This window comes from Protopterus annectens, chromosome 5.part1, assembly GCF_019279795.1.
Source record: "Protopterus annectens isolate FY-2018-M chromosome 5.part1, PAN1.0, whole genome shotgun sequence".
Taxonomy (NCBI): domain Eukaryota; kingdom Metazoa; phylum Chordata; order Ceratodontiformes; family Protopteridae; genus Protopterus; species Protopterus annectens.
Window position 1 is genome coordinate 309,643,333 of NC_056736.1, and position 16,564 is coordinate 309,659,896.

The window sequence follows — 16,564 nt, forward strand, 5'->3', positions numbered from 1 at the left end:
GTTCAGAAGACTTTTTTGGTGTGTATGTGTGTGTGGGGCATTTGGTATGGAACAGTAGTGCTTGTGTTTCATTTGCTCTTCCTGTTGGACCTTAGAAAACTGAAAGGGTCCTGTCTGTTGGTGTGAAGAGCTGTCCTGTTCCTGCCAGGTGAGTAGTTCTTCACCCTAACAGACAGGCAATGAGAGGACTTTTGAGATTTGACAGACTGCCAGAGGGAGGGTAGTAGGGCACTGCTACCCAAATGCCAGTAAGACAATGTGTTCTATGCGCATCTACTGTCACAAGTAAGTAGAACTTACATTAATTGTACTTTATACCCTCTCAGAAGGGTCATATTCTAATGAGTCTGTATATTTGTACTTTGTACCCAAGTAGGTTATTAGATGTCCTGATTTTTTAAGCTGCATTGGGTGGAAGAGCTCCTATATACAGTTAACAAATATTGTGTTTCAAAAGACTTTTCCTGTCATGATCTGGTCTTATGACAAATTTTTACATGGTAGCAGTTTTGACCATTGCTTGTAAGACCTGGTGAAACTAACGTGCACTAAATGCATCAGACTAGAAACAAACATCTTTTCCCAGCCAAAGTAACATTTCTATTACTGCACATAGAGTGAAGCTCATGTACTGTGTACTAATGTCATGTTTATTAAAGTTTTCTTCCCCATGTTTTACTGTCTGCTCTGTCTCAGCTGTTAGTGGGCTCTAACAGCCAGTCCAGTCCCTTGTATTGGCTCTGGCTTGGTTCATCTTCAGAAATCCCAGACTTGTTGTCCTGTACTACAGACACATACACTGATACCCTGACATGTAGTTTCAGTGGTTATCTTTTACTTATTTGCTACTGAGCTGCTTGCAGCCGAACACTTGCCTTTATTCCAGTGTAAGACACTCAGATATATAGAGTGTGCCTGTAAATATACAACTGTAGGTGTACTTGCTCTGAGCTGTACAACCTTGTAAGCAGTGTATAGATCAGTGATGTGGGGCAGTGCCATTATTTTAGGGGGTTTAGGGGAGGCTTGTAAGTTGTAAAGCATGCAAAAACACTAAAAAAATGCTGCTGATTGCAAGTATAGCATGAGTCAAGCAATCCGTAAACAGTTGTGAAATCCAAACAGTTGATTTTTGGTTTAAAAAAGTAGATCCAGTTTCTTCTTCCTGTCAGATACATGTATTGCACCTGACTGGCTATATCAATTTTCATTCAGCATTGCTTTCACAAACCGCATGTCTCATCACCACACCACCACCCTTCTTTATAACCCTCTGAGGTTTGATTGGCATGAAAGTGAAGGAAATAATGACTGCAGTAATGTAAATCAGTTTGTTATTCATAGAGACATATTCCCTTTCTGCTTCACAGTCTAGGAAAGTTAAAAGCTATCCAAGATGCAATAGATGTAAGGCATGAACTAGCCCGTAATCCTGGATGTGACTCCAATCCATTGCAGAATGTAACCACATGTTCATGGACACACACACACACACACACACACACACACACACACACACACACACACACACACACACACACACACACACACACACACTTTAAATATTTGCAGTTCACCTACTCATTTGGCTTTGGGATATGGGACAAAGCTGGAAACCACTTGAAAACCCATGCATACACAGGGATAACAAGAAAGCTTTGCTCAGATGGATTGATTATCTGTGTAATGCTGCAATAAAGTCATTCTGCCTTTGGTTTCTCCTGTAAAAGTTAGTTACATTTTTGAGGGGGGCTGGGTCCAAGTAGTTTTTCTGTGCCTAACCAGTTTTTATAAATAATTTTTATTTCAGCTTTACTGGTGCTACTGAACTGCTCAGTAACCCAGACATTTTGGTGTTTGCTGTCATAATTGTAGAGACATTATCAGTGAAGTTCTGTTTTTTTGGTACAAGTTCCAGGTTTGTTTATCCTCCACTTGCATCAGATTAACCTTTATACAGAAAGGATAGGAAAGTGATGTGTCTGTTAATTAGATTACTCGGCTGATGTTCCACCATTATTGTTTATAATGTTCTCACAATGTGTAAAAATGTCTTTTACCAGTAATCACTTTAATGGTTATGTCCAGTTTGCTTTATATACTCTTTATAGACAGTTTGAACAGTTTTATGTCACCAAATCCTTGAGCTGTACATTAATACCGCACTTGACCCCAACAAAACACAGCTGTACTGTCTCCCAAATTATTCAGCTCACAGTACTGCATGTAAATTCAGTTAAGACTTATACAAAATATGCAGTCAGTCCCACCATTGTCTCATTCAGATAGAAACATTACAAATCCCTCACATAGTGTTCATTCAGCTTACCGTATCAAAAATTACTTTACAAACTGAAGAATACCTAACCAGCCACAGATAACCTACATTTAGAATATGTTAGTCAAGTTGCTGATTCATTTGAATACTTACCAGCACTGATTAACACATCCATATCAGAAGCATGTATACCCTTAATTTGGTAAACATCTTGCATTGTCCCCTACCACAGTGGTGAGATATCATCCAAACTGTGCATTGATAGGCCTGTCACACAGCTATTTCCACTGTCCAAAGTGCTAGAATGTTAAATTCATACACACTGTTTTCTACACTTTGAGTACCAAACCAACTTTTGCATTAACATAATATCGTTTCTACAAATGATGTAATACAGAACAGCTTTACTAACATTTACTAACTGTGTTCAGCAATACTCAACAACAGTAGTACTGTTTCTTTCTGACAGTTCTACTGACACAGGTAGATAAAGCCCTGACTGTGACCAAGGTGGCCTGAATTCAGCTTGCAGCTCTGGTGCCTGTTCGAGCTGGCGTTGGAGAGGAACGGACTGGCAAGGCTTAAGATTGCTTGCTTTTCCTTGAAGGTTAGGGAATGGATGTCTGGGCACATACTCCATAGCAGAATGCTTGGTGGAGACTGTGAATTACATTGAGGAGCTATCTACAAGGCAGTGGGGGGGCCATGATTAGATTGCAGGCAGCAGCTTGAAAGTCATTTGCAAAGCCTACTGCTTGCCATCCTTTGGACACTGTGGGCATACACAGAGAAACTGAAAAGACTAATCAAAGAAAACCTGTGAGTTATGGCTCTCACCATCATTTCAAAAATTTGCTGTCTCTAGCACACACATGTATACGTATATACACACACACACACACACACAAACACAAATTTATGTATCTTCAAAGGTTTATGTAACTAATAATTTTAATATTACTTAACCTACTTATACTTGTATATCCTTATGTAATTTATGAATACCATTTACATTTTGTTTACTGTTTTCATGTTATATAACCTGTTTATACTGTTTTTACTGGCTTTATGATTAAAATGAATGCTCAGATGCTCAACAATAGAAGGTTTAAATGCCAAAGTGCAATTTGTCATGCAAACAGAAAGCAGCAAAATTCACAGTAACATGATAAAAAGTATTTTTGTAGCAGTGGTTTGTCCCCTGCAGCCCCCTGATGTTGGTGCTGTGATTCCAACACCCCTGCTACTTAGGTAGGCTCTCTGATATCAGTATGCTGTGAAGTAAGATAAATCATCTGAGATACTGCAGACTGAAAATAAGTATTCTTACTCTGTATACATCTTAACTCATGGTGCTTTATTCCCTGTACCTCTTTACCCATTTCAATTTTCCAGGTTATCAAATGCAAGTAAATAAGTGAATCACATTGTATACTCGATCACTCACAGAATCAGTAAATTAATTCTTAATTTGGAAAAATTACCCTTGTATTGGTTCTAAATAAAGCTGTGTGTGCATCAACAGCTGTATGTTGTTTCTTTCTTTTATCATTAGGTATCCTATGTTTATGGAGAAATCATTCTATGGTCATTCGTTCTCTGATACCTGGTTTATCCTGTTCAGATTCTGGAGTTGGGGGTTGCTACCTGTTCCTATACTTAGTGGATGTCAGACAAAGAACTAATCCTGTGCAGGATGTCAATGTACTGTAGATATGCTCTGTATAAATTAGTTATGTACATGAGATATTTGTATAAATTGTTTCTTTTTCCCTTTAACTGCAGTAGTCTAATTTTAAGTAACTTGTTGTATGCATCAGTAAATTGTCTGTAGTTATAGGAAAAACTATATTAGTTGAAGTTATTTACGTGTTCAAATAATTTTATGTTTGTTAATTCATTAGTTTTCTATACATTTTTGAGTAAAATTGCTTGTGTGTGTCATTCAAAAGCCTGTTCTTATGGAGAACTCACTCTGTATTGCTATACATAGCTTGTCTATGTCCTCAACCCCTAAATTGCTCTATATAAAGTGTTTGTGTTTTTTTTTTGAGTTTCCCATCTTTAATAAAAAGCACACTTTTTTTAATTTCTATGTTACTGTGCTTCGGTACTCACTGATTTTTACACATAGTCTGATTTTGTCACCAAGTAAGTGAACCTACTCTACTTAGTAAAATAAGAACAGGTACCAGGGCATGGTCCAGTATGTCTGTATGCAGCTGTTGTTAATAGTGGTGGGTATGGCATAATGTTTGTGGCCTTTACCTCATAACACAAGGTTTCATTCTAATCTTGCGTTATTGGCTAGGCTTAAAATAGCCCTTCAGGACAGTTGCCATATTATTCACCCATGAGCAGTGTTATGAACATTGAGTTTACACAATGAATTAGGATCACCATGAAGATTCCTTGTGCACATTCACTTGTAGACACTATATTTTTCATTTTCCATTTCATGTCAATCACTTGTGTGTTTTGGCTTGGTTCATATGAATGTGTGTCTTATTAACTCTTCTTTTGTTCTATTTTTTTTTGTCATGTAATTACACCAAGATCATCTTTCACTATTCATGTTACTTCTTCCTGTGATAGCTAGGTTTCTTAATTATACACCTAGCTGGAATTTACAGTTTAATTATAGAAAGTACTTTTTTTTTCCTGTACATGTGGGACCTATTTTTAAAAAGTATAACATATTAACAATTCTCTGCTTTTGAAAATTTCATGAATAAAATTGTTTGATAATGATGATACATATATAATACGTAGTCTACAGTTAGTCCCTTCCACACATCCATTCTGTGTGCTTTGTGCCTGTGGTCAGAAATTAGAATCAGGTACTGCACAGCTGGAATGTATATCTTCCCTTCTGCCATAATGTAAGCTGCCAGTTTTATTTATTGATTATGTGCATTCATGTTGTTATATAGGGTGGTGCACGAAAATATACTAAATACATCATGGGTATGACCCCAAAAGAACAATATATAAGCAGCTGTTCACACTTATGATGTTTTTTTTTAATCTTATCTTTTTCTTAACTTGTAGTGCAATAACCCAAAGACCAAAGAACCCAAGTTAGAAGCCGCTGTTCGGATAGTGCCTGAATGGGTAGAGTACGACAGTGAACTAAAACAGTTTTTAAAGGAAGATGAAGAACAAGAGAGAAATATAACAGAGCCTTCAGTTGACACAGGTAAGAAATTGTTTAGTAAAAAAATACTTTTAACACTTCAATCTCATCTTTGAACAATTCATTAAAAGAGAATGTAGCAGAAATAGTTTAGCAGCATAAGTTAATGTCATATCACCTTTAACTTGATATGTGTTTAGAGTAAAGAAGCTGACCATCACCACATACAACATACATCACATGATTCTGGTATTATTTGTACTTTCATTCATTTCTTTTAACTGAAGAGACCCTTGTAGACAGACGTGGACTGCTTCCAGGACTGACCCCATATAAGGGACAATATTTGTAAGTTAGAGCTGGTCAGCTAAATAGTATTGTGGTAGTAGAAGCAGGATATAGGTGGATACAGATAAGAAAAAAATGAAGGTTCATGGAGAAAGGAGATTCTCCCAAAAGGGATAACAGCAATTAGGGAGACAAACAAAAGGATAGATGGGGCTGGAATTTACTGGAGAAAACTGGCAAAGGAACCCAAGGTATCGGGAGCAAATAATTAGACAGGGAAAGGTAATAGAATAGGAAGAGACCAAGAATGTATTTGGACTGCAAGCTAGAGATTGTTTTCACTATCGAGGATTGGTATCAGAATATCAGCAAAGAGAAAAAAACAGGGGGATCCTAAGTGAAACAGCAGCACTGGTAAAGTTTTTATTAGAATCTGTTGTTAAAAATGGATAAGTAGTAGGACATATAAAATATTCTTTGATAACTATAAGAATCAATTAGAGGAGATTTAAAAGGATTGAGAAATGAGATTGGCTAAGCAATTCACAAAGAAAAAATGAGGAGTATATGTATGGCTCCCAGATGTGCAACAAAGTCTAGAAGATTAAGGATCTTTTCTTGGAAGTGTTTGCATAGGTTTTGTTATACCCCAAGTAGACTTCAAAGAATTTGTCATTGCAAATGTTGGAGGTGTGATGGGGAAGAAAGAGGTAAATGGGGACATATTTTGGGAAGTGTAATGAGTTGACAGACTTTATGAATTCCCTGTAGACTGCGCTATCAGAAGTACTGGATGAGCAAATTGGTGTAACTAAGTGTGAAGGCTGCCAGCCCAGCTAGCTAGAATTTTGTAAATAATTCCAGCTCATTTGTGAATATTAATGCAATCCATAGGTTTGTCTTATAAATGTAAGAGAACTATGTGTTTATTAAACTGCTGGTGCAGAAGTGTGTGTTAAACTGTATGTTGTGTGCTGAGCTTCAAAATGTAACCACAGTGTACCCTACTGGAAAAGAACAGAGTTAACTTGCAAACTCTTAAGAAAATAAGTGAATTGTTTACAATGGTGTTTATCTCAGCTAGGAGACAGAATGTCTGCAGCTAGAAATTCATTCTGTTGTCTCGAAACAGAAATAATTACAGGTTTCAAAGGTAAAAGTGTTTAACTGTTTTTCGACTTCCTGTTCCAGGCAAACATCTAAAAAATAAGTATTTTTGACACAGAAGTGACAAAGAATAATGTAATCTGAGATAACCCAGTAGAAATGTTTTATAGTAACTTAAAAGCTATCTCAGAGAGTGAGTCTGTGCATTTTGTATTTGTCTTTGGACCTGAAACATCCATCTTCAGCACTTCTCACCTGCATTTGCTTTGCTCTGTAATTAAGACGTAGATTACAGTGATTTCTCTTAGAGATAGATAGGAACTTAATAAGATTAGTTTAAATGTTTTCTGTATCTATGTGAGACTGTCCCGGAATGTTGTTTTAAAATATTTCCTGTGATTCTGAACTCTGTTGTCACTGTGTTGAGTTATTGAAAATTGTCTTATTATTTTATTATTTTTATTAAATATATTTAAACCTTTTAATCGTGGCTGGTTTGTTTAGAGATATTTAAGCTCTTTGAGTACTTGCATCTATTTGGTGACAATGTATAGGCCACTCTTAAATAGCCTTACAAGTCTTGGACACGCTTACCATTTAGATAATAGTAACATTACACAGTAGAATTGGTCACCCCTTTGGGAAGTGCCTTATAGTAGTGAATAAGAGTGATTGGTGGCAGCTGGTACTACCTTATAGTCTGGGCAGAAGGGGGCATAGCTAGTGAATCTGTGCCAGCCTTCCCCAGGAGTGTCTGTGTTTGTATATAAATCAAATCTCAAAGTGAGTGTGTGTGTGTGTGTGTGTGTGTGTGTGTGTGTGTGTGTGTGTGTGTGTGTGTGTGTGTGTGTGTGTGTGTGTGTGTGTCAGCTACTTGGGCAGGGACACAAAGCACTGGTTGGACAGAGAGGGTGCTGGAGGTTTTGGCTTGACCACTCGGCTGAGATCTTAACACTGTAGCTGTGCCAGTGGAGAGTCTTATTGGTGATCTGGATAAAGTGAGGGAAACCAGACCCAGACTGACTGTGATCTCTGTGTGCTCTTAAGGGAAATTGTATTTTACTGTGTGTGTACTTCTCATCCTCCCAGTGTGCACGTCCCTCACTCGTGCTAGTGGTGAGGATTGAGGCTCCTTGATTACTGGGCCAGTGCAGGGGCATCACATATTAATTACCCCCCGCACCCCCCAGAAACTCAAGCTAGTTTTTCAAGTGACCCTTGGAAATCAGAGTCTACACCAACTGTACTAGAAGTAGTGAATATAATAACAGATAAAACAACTGGGAATGGAATCTTTAGAAAGGGTATGAGCAAATTACATAGAAAGAATAGGAATTGTGGGAACAGTACATGCAGAATAATGTTTTGGAGGAAGAATAAGGTTTAAAAGAAGACAGGATTTGAATGAGCTGTGTAATGTTTGACTGACAATAAATGACTGGTTAGATTATAAGTGATGTAAAATGTTTGCATCTAAAATAATGTCAGTGGCTTGATTTCATTTATGTAAATGTATGATTGCTTGTTGCATAAGTGATAATTTAATAAAGATGTTCTTTGTTTAAAAAAGAAGAAATTTAGGTTACGAATGATTTCTGGCAAATAATGGATCAACATATTGTTTTAAATGACAGAAAGATAGCATAGCTCTATGGTATTGAACAAGATGTAACAGCACTGGGCAACTCAACAACATTGGCTTGATGTGAGTAGATGTGTAACAGTAGAGGCAGCACAAATGCAAAAGGGTACTGACAAATTAAAGCAAGTAAAGAGGGTGCCATGTAGGGGAAATCCATTTGTTAGTGTTGTGCAAGTAAATAGTAGTGTGGTAGTGGAAACAGGATGTAGTTGGAAAGAGATGAAAAGAAAGGAAGGCTCAAACTGATTCAAAGAAGTCACTTAGAAGATATGTACAGGGTGATGTCAGCCAAAGATGTGATTTCAAGGAGGTCTTGAAAGTAATAGATGTAAGTGCAATCTAGTTTTCTGAGAGTGCAAGAGTGTGTTTCATATCCTAAAACCAAAGTGGCTGAATGGCCATTAGATCCTTGCTTGTTTGTAGGTAGACATACTAGAGGGGTGATTTTTTTATGAAAAGGAGTTCCATTTACACACACAATTAGAAACTAATGGGTGTCCCTAAAATCTGAGTAGCTTGGAGGCAGTCTCAAAAACTGTTAACTTGGTTGGTGGAAGTGTGGGATTAATCAGTCCTTTTCTCAGTATGTGTGCATCATATTGTAATATGAAAGTTTCATATCTCTATAGAAAATGAGGGTATGAGTATGTAGGATTTTGTGGATCAAAACACTGTTAATGTAATTTCTTACTGGTTTAGGAGGAAGTAAGTTAGGTTTACTTTGAAGATTGAATTATTATTATAAGGTTTTGTGGTTAGGGAGGACAAGCCTGTATATGTGGTTGTAGTATCTCAGCAGCTAATGGTAGAATTAGCAGTGTAGATATAGACAGTAATACTTTATCCATCTTACAGCAATTTAGCTGTCTTGTTTGGAATACATTTAGTTTTAAACATCCACTGGGTTGTGCCATGCTTATTTAGCATTTCATTTTAATGCTTTAAATTATTTTGTGATTTTCATATATTTGTTCCATGTTTTTAATTTAATTTTACTCTATGCCAGTTTAAATATGGTGACAATAACCGTACTTTATGCCAGTTTAATTAAAATGGTTATTGTTACCACTGTTTTACTTATAAACCACCTTAATAAAGTTGAAGTTGAGAATTATATGCATTCATCCATATGCTTATGATAAAAAATCCACAGGTGATTGCCATTTGAGCTTGTTTGAGATCTTTAAGTAAAATGGGTATATTCTTTTAAGCTTATTGGTTAGTTGAGCACAGCCTCAGCAGTCATTCAATGCAGAAGGACTTTGAGGGAAAGCCACTGGGACAGATGGCAGCAAAAGATGTTGAACAAATTCACAGTCTCTGCGAAGACGGGAATAGTATGCACTGTGTAATTGATTCAGCAACACTGCAGTCTGTTTGTAAACCTAGGGGCTGGGCAGATTTGAAGTTCTCAAGGTAATATAAGCATTTTTGCCACCATTTACCTGAGACCTGCAGAATATCAAAAATCATATTACAGTGTGATGCACACTTAGTGAGATGGGGAAGGCTCTAGTGACTGAATAATGGGGCACTTCAACCAAATGAGTTAATATAGAGGTGGCTGCCTAGAGACTACCTCCAAGATATTCAGATATCTGAAGTAGTTAACTTCATTTGATCAGCAACCTGTGGGTATCGGGTCCGATTCGATCCGAGCCGGCAGCATTCCTAGCCAAAGATCTGAGCTCCAAGCTCCTCCCCCTACCCATAATACCCTGCTACCTCCCTCTAGTCCTCAAATCTTGTTTGCCGCGGCTTCTTTAAGCATCTTAGAATGAGCTCCTAGTATGGGTGTTGTGAGTTTAAAGTTTTTTACATTTTTCTTCTGTCAGAAAGTTTTCTGAACTGTGTGTGTGTGGTTCCCGTCTCTCCCTTGGTACTTTTTGGGTAGTTTAAAGTTTCTTAGTCTAGTTAAAAGTTAATTCCCCCTCCCCTCTGTCTGTGTGTGAAGGTGTATGTGTGTGGGCCTGTTCTTTTCCTTTTCTTCAAAATGTCTGAAGGCCCAAAAACTATATGTTCTAAATGCTCCGAGTGTGGCCATAAGCTGTCCCCAGCGGATGGCCACACTCAGTGCATTATTTACCTGGGTGTTGACCATCTTTCTTCAAGCTGCACTATTTGTGCAGCCTTCAACCCCAGGGCTTTGAGGGATAGGAAGACGAAGCTCATCCTTGCGGGCCTTTTGCCCCCTGATTCCACTTTGTCCTCCTCCCCCTCTGTGGCGCCAGCCGCAGCTGTGGCTGCTCCACCTACCACTCCCGATCCCCTGGCCGGGACTCAACCTCCCTCTTTGGTCCAGGAGGAAAGGGACGGCAGAAAGAAAGATAGGAAGGACAAGGAGCAAGAGAGAGATAGGCACCGTAGCCACAAGAGGCGGGCCGAGTTAGCTCCATCGGCCCCGCCGTCTAAGCAGCTTGCCTCTCCCCTTAAGGTCTCCGGGTCTTCCCCCTCCCAGCTTCATTCTCCACGTTTCTCCCCGGAGCCGGAGTTGAAGACCCAGTCACCTTCAAGGTCATCTAGGTGGCCTTCCCGACCGGCCTCGGCAGCCTCATCCAGGTCAACCAGGAGTCTATCCGACACAGACATGGACCAGATGATGCGTCGATTTCTTCAGGCCCAGCTGCAGATGGGAGTGCTCTTGCCCCCCCCCCCCTCCGGGGTGGAGCTCGACCCCTTTTTTCACCCCCATTGCTCCTTCTCCGACCCGCTATCGGGGTTCGGAGCTGTCGGATCTGACTAGCTACGGAGCCGGAGTAATGTCGGCGCCGGCAGTTTTTCCTACTTTGGCGCCGACTGTACCCTCGAATCTGTCGGATCCTTTTTCGGATCTGAGCTCTCGGCGCCGTGAGTTGAGCGTTGGATCCGGAAGGGTCAGTGGGCCTTCAGCTCCATTGAGGTCGGAGCGCACTGCTCTTTCCGATCCGATCGGATCACATCCGGCTCCGATTCGCACGCCGGATCTGAGGGGACTGCTTCTGGATCCTAGGGAGAGCAGTTCACCCTCGACATTTGACGTTGTGGAGAGGGTCCTTTCGAGGGATTCGAGGCCCCAGGTTCTTGCTATGGATCCACCCGCCATTCCCTCTCAGACGGGCCTGTCTTCCATCATCTGGCCCTAGGGACAGCCTGCGCCTACGTCCTGGATGGTTCCTTGTAGAGGAACAGGACATTGTTGGTGTGCCCTCTTCAGACAGCCCCCCCGAGGAGGTCCCTCACAAACGAAAGTGCAAGAGGAGGCACTTGGACTCACCTGAGTCCCTCACAGAAGACACGGACTTAGAGGAAGGGGAAGGTTCCCCAAGGTCACCCCTCGAAGACGTCTCCTTTGGAGACATTATGGAAATGTTGCACATTAGAGGGGGGTGGTCAGCCCAAAAACCTTCCTCGGATGAGTCTGTGTTTCTGGAGGCGTTTGACGCAGGCCCATCTACCTCTTGGGTGTCCCCTCCCGCCGATCCCCTGGTGGACCTCATAACTACCAGGGCATGGAAGGAGCTGGACACTGTCGTGCCAATACCCAAGAGACTGGACAGGATCCTCAGCACTCCCATGGACAGGACAGTTTGGAGCAAGGGTGCCCCAGTGGATGCCATGGTGGTGGCGGCTGCCACTAAAAAGGAATTAGCACAGGAGAGTTCCTCGGTACATCCTCCAGACAAGGAGTCTCGGACAATGGACCGCCTCGGAAAGCGAATGTTCACTTCAGCGACCTTCTCTGTAAGGTCACTGAACTATACGGCACATGTAATTCGGCTCCAGTGGGACCTAATCAAAGAGTACGCTGGATCACCCCCAGAGTCCATGTCGGCCAAGAACAAACGGACTTTCTCGGCTCGAATGGCCACTCAAGTCAATTCCTAACACATCTATGTGACTTCTCTCCCTTGCCACGGAGGGCGCGGCTAGAGCTAGCGGAACAGGCATTGTCTTACGTCGACAGGCCTGGCTCCATCTCTGCGACTTTGCGGAACCCTTCAAGGTGTCCTTCCCAAACGCCCCTTTTGACGGTTCCATGCTTTTCGGCAAAACTGTCCGCGATACGCTTCTCCAGAGCGAGAAAGACGGGAAGACGTTGTCTGCCATTGGGATCCACTTCTCGGCTCCTCAGAGGTCCTTCTCCAGGAACCAAAGAGGACAAAAGAAGATGTGGTTCCGGAAAGCTCAACAATCCCGTTTCACTCCGGATCCTTCGTCCTTCAGAGGCAGAGGAGGACGGGGTAGACGCCGGCCCAGAGGCAGAGGGGGGCCGAAGAATTTCGGGTCGAGGGAACCCTTTTCCGATCGACCCGCGCAGCAACCTTGAGGGGTTGCCAGACTGCTCCTCTCTGGAGGCAGTCGGGGGGGGCTTCTTGGAGCACCTAGCACATTGGGAGTCCATTACGACAGATCGCTGGGTGCTCCGAATCATATCCAGAGGTTATTCAATTCCATTCCTAACGTCTCCTCCCTGGTCGGGGAGCCTCTCCGATGTCCCACCCAATCAGAGGGGGTAGCAGCCTTCGACATAAGAGAGCTGCTAAGAAAAAGAGCCATCCAGCACATCTCCCTCGGGCAGTCCAGATCAGGCTTCTACTCCAGGTTCTTTTTGGTGCCAAAAAAGATGGGGGACTTACGGCCGATTCTCAACCTGTCCACACTGAACCTGTCATTTGCCAAAGAAAAGTTCCGGATGGTCACTATTCAATCCATTCTCCCACATTTACAGGAGAACGACTGGATGTGCTCGATAGACCTAAAGGATGCGTACTACCACATTCTAATGGACAGGCGATCCAGGAGGTTTCTCCGCTTTTGGCTGGGAGCCAGCCATTATCAGTTCAGGGTCCTACCCTTCGGTCTCACCGCAGCCCAAGGGTGTTCACCAAGGTCATGGCAGTTGTAGGGGCCCACCTGAGGCTTCAGGGAATACAGGTCTTTCCTTACCTGGACAACTGGCTTCTAACCGCCCCCACCAAACATCTACTATGTTCAGGCAGGGGCTACTTCTTACATCTAGCCCACCATCTAGGGATCACGATCAACCACAAGAAATCCTCCCTTCAGCCTACTCAGATCTTGGATTTCATAGGGGCCAGGATAGACAATATACAATCCAAAGTCTTTCTGACGGTGGACAGACTCTACAACCTAAATCTTCACGTTTTGGCTCTTCTACAATCATCAGCCCCTCCAGCGGAATTAGTCCTGAGGGCCCTGGGGTCCATGGCAGCTGCCATCAACCTGTCACCAATCACACATCTGAATATGAGAATCCTCCAATGGACCTTACAGGTCCAGTGGTCCATCCTGCATCATCCCCTGTCTACACCTATTCCTCTCAGCAGGGTTTGCAGGGAATCTCTACTTTGGTGGCTCCATTCCAGGGACCTCCAGGAAGGGCGCCTCTTCTCCATGTCCCCACCCCAAGTCACAGTGACCACGGACGCATCTCTCCTCGAGTGTGGGGAATTGCATGGGCAGATCCGTCCAAGGCACATGGGCTCACACAGAGACCTTTTTGCATATCAGTGTCCTGGAGATGAGGGCAGTGCTTCTAGCATTGCAGGCTCTCCATTCCCTTCTTCCTCCAGGGACTATTGCAATTCAAACAGACAATATGTCAGTAGTCTGGTACATCATCAAGCAGGGGGGAACCAGATCTTATCCACTTTGCCGAGAGGCAATGAGAGTGTGGGAATGGGCGATATCCACCAACCACTTTCTCATAGCAAAGCACATACCGGGTCGGTCAAACATTCAAGCGGACAAGATGAGTCAAACTATCCTCTCACCTTACGAGTGGTCTCTGTACCCCTTAGTAGCGAAACCGATCTTCCTCAGATGGGGTCAACCTTGCTGCGATCTGTACGCGTCACCTTCGAACGTTAGTGCAGCTAGTTTTTCGCTCTAATTCCCCCACCAGGGGAAACCCCCAGAGATGCTCTGGTTCATGCTTGGCCATCCGGTCTTCTTTATGCTTATCCTCCTCTTCTGTTAATGACAAAATTCTTGCAGAAAGCTCGTCGGTTGGGGAGTAGAGTTATCCTCATAGCCCCATTGTGACCTCGCCAAACCTGGTTCCCATGCCTACGGTCTCATCTAGTACATCCTCCCTGGATCTTAGATCCCATTCCGGATCTGATTTCTCATCCCTTGGGATTGAAGATCCATGACCTGGACAACCTCAAGCTCTCGGCTTGGTTGATCCAGTTCCCTTAATAGCTAGGACTCCCAGTATCTCTTCCTCAGTTAAGGCCATCCTGGTGGCCACTCATAAGCCTTCTACCAGGAAAATCTACAAGAGTAAATGGAAGCGTTTCTCTATCTGAGCGGAGCATAGGAATTTGGATCTTTTTACGGCTCCTATCCCAGCAGTCCTCAACTTTCTATCCCATATTTTTCATCAAGGGGCTAGTTCTTCTAATGTTAAAGTTCAGTTGGCAGCTATTTCCCACTTCCATGTTTGAAACAGTTTTGGCCCCCTAGCTTCCTCTAAGATTTGCAAGACCTTCCTGAAAGGAACTTTTCTTTTAAGACCCCCTGTTAAAGAATGCAGTTCCTGCATGGGATTTAACCCTAGTTCTTCAGGCTCTGACTGGCCCCCCCTTTGAGCCTGCAGCTTCAGTCGACTTAAAGTATGTTTCTTGGAAAACTGCCTTCCTGATTGCTATTACCTCAGCTAGGAGGATATCGGAGCATCACTTTTGCAGTAAGCCCCCATACATCATCTTTCATAAAGACAGGGTTTCCCTCAGGACTAATCCCTCCTTTCTGCCTAAAGTGGCTTCCAAAGCCAACATCAACCAGTCCATCAATCTACCTGTCTTCTTTCCTAATTATCAGAACAAAAGAGAGTATAGACTTCATTGTCTGGATGTACATAGACAGTTGTGGTTTTACTTAAGCAGAACAGCTGAATTTTGAAAATCAGATCAACTTTTTATTTCATTTGCTAAGTCCTGTCTGGGTAAGCCAGTGACTAAAGTAATCTTAGCTAGATGGATTTCCCAATGCATCCTTCTCGCATACAGAAGCTCTGGTCGACCTGAGCCCCTGAGGGTTCGAGCTCACTCTACCCATTCTGTGGCTGCTTCTGCTGCCTTCTGGTCAAGGGTTTCTTTGGATGACATTTGTTCAGCAGCTACTTGGGCTTCCTCTCATACTTTTATTACACATTATAAATTGGATCTAATATCCAGAGGACGCACATCTTTTGGCTCTGCAGTGCTCCGGAATATCCTTCCATGAGAATCTCCCAAGTTGTTGGTAACTGGGGACTTTGTCACACAGGTTGCTGATCAAATGAAGTTAACTACTTCAGATAAAGAAGTTATGTACTCACCATAATGTTCCATTTGACTAGGTAACTTCATTTGTCAGCAACCTACCCTCCCTCCATCCCCCTGACCTGTAGTTCGTACTTATAGGATTATTGTGTTCCACTTCCCAGATGACATCAGGTTAGGATGTTCAGGTGGTTTGTTCTTTGGTTATTGTAGTATTCTGTGATACTATGGCAAACTCGATCTGAGGACTAGAGGGAGGTAGCAGGGTATTATGGGTATGGGGGAGGAGCTTGGTGCTCGGATCTTTGGCTAGGAAAACTGCCGGCTCGAATCCGAATCAGATCCGATACCCACAGGTTGCTGACAAATGAAGTTACCTACTCAGATGGAACGTTATGGTGAGTACATAACTTCTTTTTTTAGGACACTCTGCAACTTGTGCTGAAGTTTGCAAACAGAACTGCTTGTCAGCCTGAGAAGGACAGCCACAGTACTGCTGGACAAAGGTCAGCTTTGAAGTCTTCTTACTACCATTGACTGAATTACAAGATAAAGAAGCAAGTACCAATCTAGCCCTTCTCTGGCTGTTGCTCTCCAAAGAGATCTGCAAGACTAAACATTGAGGCTGAACCTTGAGACCGTCTCCCCTAGATGGGCATTAGTTGACAACTAACATTTGTATCCTATAACTGCTCCGTTAGTTCCCAGAAGATAATCAGTAGCCAATATTTACAAAACGTAGTTGAGAGTGGCATGGGCATGATGGGAATAGCTCTGGGAAAGCTGCTTAGGTCTACATGGTGCATTTTCATTTTACCTTGGAAATGGTGTGCCCTGGTATAGTT

General features: G+C 42.4%; 1 protein-coding gene across 2 annotated transcripts in view; it reads left to right on the plus strand.

Annotated features, from left to right (window-relative positions):
• Positions 1–16,564, plus strand: part of UGGT2 (UDP-glucose glycoprotein glucosyltransferase 2) — a 4,352,373-nt gene that overhangs the window by 4,219,944 nt on the left and 115,865 nt on the right. For both annotated transcript variants that reach the window (XM_044072987.1, XM_044072988.1), the window contains one exon: positions 5,330–5,477. In XM_044072987.1, coding sequence (XP_043928922.1) covers positions 5,330–5,477 — 148 coding nt within the window. The remainder of the gene's footprint in view (positions 1–5,329; positions 5,478–16,564) is intronic.